The sequence below is a fragment of the Oncorhynchus keta genome, chromosome 13 (assembly GCF_023373465.1).
Source record: "Oncorhynchus keta strain PuntledgeMale-10-30-2019 chromosome 13, Oket_V2, whole genome shotgun sequence".
Classification (NCBI taxonomy): domain Eukaryota; kingdom Metazoa; phylum Chordata; class Actinopteri; order Salmoniformes; family Salmonidae; genus Oncorhynchus; species Oncorhynchus keta.
The window spans coordinates 22,647,513-22,652,512 of NC_068433.1; the positions used below are offsets into that span (position 1 = coordinate 22,647,513).

Below are 5,000 nucleotides of genomic sequence, written 5' to 3' on the forward strand. Positions count from 1 at the left end.
GGCGGACAGGTGTGAGGTGACGGGCGCGCCCAACCTGCTGCTCACCTGTGACAAGCCCAACAATGACATGAGGTTCACCATCAAGTTCCAGGAGTACTCTCCTAACCTGTGGGGACACGAGTTCAAGACCAACGCTGACTACTACATCATCGGTGAGCGGGGAAAATTGTGTGTGTGTGTGTGTGGGGGGGGGTGTTGTTGCTTGCTGTCTGTATCTCCTCTGCTGCTGTTGATTTGGCCCGAGGTTATTGTTATTGCCAGACTTGCAGTGACCGGCGATCCAGCTCGTTCTTATGTTTTCATTTGGGCTTGTTTGGGGTTGGGACTCATGAATACGTGACGAGGTCATCAATGCCAGCCAAGCCCAGCGTGTGTATCACGTAGAACAATCTTTTAAGGTCACGTCAAGTGAAATCTCCCTGCGGTTGTTTTCTTAAGCACACACAACACTATGAGGGAGAGAAAGAGTGGATTCAGGAGTTCAGGAGAACTCTTAACACACAGTCATTCGGGCAGACACACACACACACACACACACACACACACACACACACACACACACACACACACACACACACACACACACACACACATGGCCTTGCCAACCCAAACATGAGCTCTGTGTAAAACTCTTCAGGAAAGAGTAGACATTAATAGATTGCTGTACTGTAGATTCTCTCCTACGTCCTTGGGGACCCCCATTCACTCAGGTGTATTAATGCTGTTTTCCCTTCCTCTTCCCATGGGTGGGGGTGGGGAAGGCAAGAAGGAGTGCAAATGGCGACAGAGAGAGAGAGAGAGAGAACATTTGAGAAAGAGAGAGAGAATGAGAGACCGTGAACTACAGACGAACCGACTCCATTCGCCTCCCTCGTACCGAGCTACTTGTGCTCTATATTTGCCTGCCAGTTTCTGTGCCACATCTAGTATCTTCACGTGTGTTTGCGAGGCAGGGTGGGGAGAGCATATCGTATCTGTACTCCGAGTATGCACTCACTCACAATCAGCAGAGCTGCATTTTTTTCAGATGACATCTGCTTAGACGTGTTAACCCACTGCAACATTCACAATAGCCCACTGTGTGTGTGTGCGTGTGCGTGTGCGTGTGTGTGTGTGTGTGTGTGTGTGTGTGTGTGTGTGTGTGTGTGTGTGTGTGTGTGTGTGTGTGTGTGTGTGTGTGTTACATACATGCATGCGTGCCTGTGTGTTTTGTGTTAAGAATATGAAGTGGGTTGAGGTGTGTGTGTGTGTGTGTGTGTTTGACCACAACATCAGCCATTATAGTTTCTTGCTGTGGTATGAAGGGTTCAGATAAGAACCGCTGGGTTGCCAGATCTATTCTGCAGCCCCAATCTATGTCTAGCCAGACATGGCAACCGGGGTGTCCATAGCACGGACAGGAGCGTTTTATCTTCCCTCAGACAGACTGAGGGATCGATTGACAGCTCCAACCGTAATCAATGAGGGCTCAAACGCAAAGGTCACACACACACAGACAGTCAGTCAGACAGATACAGAGATGGAGAGAGAGACACGAGGTGCGTGTGGAAAATTGGGAGAAGATGGATGGTTTGATGTTGATTTGGTGTTTGTGTGATTGTATAAGTGAAGTTGTTATATTGTGGGTTTCTGGGTCCATTATTTCACGTTATTAATGTACTGTACATGTGTTTACCTGATTGAGATTGTCATTAGGATCATGTGTTTACCTGATTGAGATTGTCATTAGGATCATGTGTTTACCTGATTGAGATTGTCATTAGGATCATGTGTTTACCTGATTGAGATTGTCATTAGGATCATGTGTTTACCTGATTGAGATTGTCATTAGGATCATGTGTTCACCTGATTGAGATTGTCATTAGGATCATGTGTTTACCTGATTGAGATTGTCATTAGGATCATGTGTTTACCTGATTGAGATTGTCATTAGGATCATGTGTTTACCTGATTGAGATTGTCATTAGGATCATGTGTTTACCTGATTGAGATTGTCATTAGGATCATGTGTTACCTGATTGAGATTGTCATTAGGATCTGATTGAGATGTGTTTACCTGATTGAGATTGTCATTAGGATCATGTGTTTACCTGATTGAGATTGTCATTAGGATCATGTGTTCACCTGATTGAGATTGTCATTAGGATCATGTGTTTACCTGATTGAGATTGTCATTAGGATCATGTGTTTACCTGATTGAGATTGTCATTAGGATCATGTGTTTACCTGATTGAGATTGTCATTAGGATCATGTGTTTACCTGATTGAGATTGTCATTAGGATCATGTGTTTACCTGATTGAGATTGTCATTAGGATCATGTGTTTACCTGATTGAGATTGTCATTAGGATCATGTGTTCACCTGATTGAGATTGTCATTAGGATCATGTGTTCACCTGATTGAGATTGTCATTAGGATCATGTGTTCACCTGATTGAGATTGTCATTAGGATCATGTGTTTACCTGATTGAGATTGTCATTAGGATCACGTGTTCACCTGATTGAGATTGTCATTAGGATCATGTGTTTACCTGATTGAGATTGTCATTAGGATCATGTGTTTACCTGATTGAGATTGTCATTAGGATCATGTGTTTACCTGATTGAGATTGTCATTAGGATCATGTGTTTACCTGATTGAGATTGTCATTAGGATCATGTGTTTACCTGATTGAGATTGTCATTAGGATCATGTGTTTACCTGATTGAGATTGTCATTAGGATCATGTGTTTACCTGATTGAGATTGTCATTAGGATCATGTGTTCACCTGATTGAGATTGTCATTAGGATCATGTGTTTACCTGATTGAGATTGTCATTAGGATCATGTGTTCACCTGATTGAGATTGTCATTAGGATCATGTGTTTACCTGATTGAGATTGTCATTAGGATCATGTGTTCACCTGATTGAGATTGTCATTAGGATCATGTGTTTACCTGATTGAGATTGTCATTAGGATCATGTGTTTACCTGATTGAGATTGTCATTAGGATCATGTGTTTACCTGATTGAGATTGTCATTAGGATCATGTGTTTACCTGATTGAGATTGTCATTAGGATCATGTGTTTACCTGATTGAGATTGTCATTAGGATCATGTGTTTACCTGATTGAGATTGTCATTAGGATCATGTGTTTACCTGATTGAGATTGTCATTAGGATCATGTGTTCACCTGATTGAGATTGTCATTAGGATCATGTGTTTACCTGATTGAGATTGTCATTAGGATCATGTGTTTACCTGATTGAGATTGTCATTAGGATCATGTGTTTACCTGATTGAGATTGTCATTAGGATCATGTGTTTACCTGATTGAGATTGTCATTAGGATCATGTGTTTACCTGATTGAGATTGTCATTAGGATCATGTGTTTACCTGATTGAGATTGTCATTAGGATCATGTGTTTACCTGATTGAGATTGTCATTAGGATCATGTGTTCACCTGATTGAGATTGTCATTAGGATCATGTGTTTACCTGATTGAGATTGTCATTAGGATCATGTGTTTACCTGATTGAGATTGTCATTAGGATCATGTGTTTACCTGATTGAGATTGTCATTAGGATCATGTGTTTACCTGATTGAGATTGTCATTAGGATCATGTGTTTACCTGATTGAGATTGTCATTAGGATCATGTGTTTACCTGATTGAGATTGTCATTAGGATCATGTGTTCACCTGATTGAGATTGTCATTAGGATCATGTGTTTACCTGATTGTGTGTGCGTGTACATGCATTTAATCAAGATTGTTATGAGCCAGTAGTAGACGGTGTGTGTGTGTGTGTGTGTGTGTGTGTGTGTAGTTCAGATGTATGTATGAGTCTTTCCCCTCAGGGAAATGTCTTGTAATTAACCTACCTTAGCATGTGTTAATTTATTCACAGTGGACTAAATGAGCTAGAACGTAGATTGATATGAGAGAGGGGAAATGTTAGACCGAACTGAAGCGGGGAAGAGATGGGGGAGGGATGTAGAGAAAGATAAGGAGAGACTGGGGGGGGCTTGGCTTGGTTGTAAAGAGTGACATCTCTCTCATCCCTGTTCTCACTCTCTCATCCCTGTTCTCTCTCTCTCATCCCTGTTCTCTCTCTCTCATCCCTGTTCTCTCTCTCTCATCCCTTTCTCCTCTTCACCATTCAAAGCTCTTCAGTGACACACATACTCCTGATATCTGTAGCTCTTTGAAAGCATATGCCAGATCCCTGTCACACACACACCTCGTGGAGTGCCATCTCTCCTTGGCCCCATCAGAGACCGAGAGGAGTATATATGGCACAAGTTGTTTCCCTCTGTCTTTGTTGTCAGAGAGCGGAGGATGAAACCTCTTTCCATTCACTGATCTCAAGTCAGCCATCCTGCCTACAGCAGCAGCTTCTCAAATGAAATATTTTGTCTTTGACTGATCTGGAGTCAGTGATCCTGAAGAGTCAGCTTCTCAAAAGCATCTTATAAAATCAGCTTGGCTCACCGCGTAGAAGAAAATACTGATGAGAGAGAGAAGGGATGAGAGAGAGAAGGGGTGAGAGAGAGAGAAGGGATGAGAGAGAGGGAAGGGATGAGAGATAGAAGGGGTGAGAAGGGATGAGAGAGAGAGAGGAGGGATAAAATAGAGAGAAGGGATGAGAGAGGGAAGGGATGAGAGAGGGAAGGGATGAGAGAGGGAAGGGATGAGAGAGGGAAGGGATGAGAGAGGGAAGGGATGAGAGAGGGAAGGGATAAAAGAGAGGAGAGATGAAAGAGAGAGGAGGGATGAGAGAGATGAGGGATGAAATAGAGAGAGGGGGGATGAGAGATGGAGGGGATGAGAGAGAGAGAGAGAGAGAGAGAAGGGAACAGGGATGAGAGGTGTAGAGAGAGAGTAGAAAAGCATTTGTCAGAGAAACAGGAATGAATGATAGTGGGCCAGAGGGAGGGAAAGAGGGAATGCAATTAGTGAAAGGGGGAGGTTATGTAGTTGAGTGAAAGGGGGAGTATATGAAGTTGAGTGA

General features: G+C 42.9%; 1 protein-coding gene across 1 annotated transcript in view; it reads left to right on the top strand.

Moving 5' to 3' along the window:
- The window catches only part of LOC118392732 (ephrin-B3-like), a 124,791-nt gene that overhangs the window by 60,810 nt on the left and 58,981 nt on the right, over positions 1-5,000 (top strand). Inside the window, exon 2 of the mRNA XM_052459731.1 lies at positions 1-152. This exon is cut by the window's left edge and continues 144 nt beyond it. Coding sequence (XP_052315691.1) covers positions 1-152 — 152 coding nt within the window. The remainder of the gene's footprint in view (positions 153-5,000) is intronic.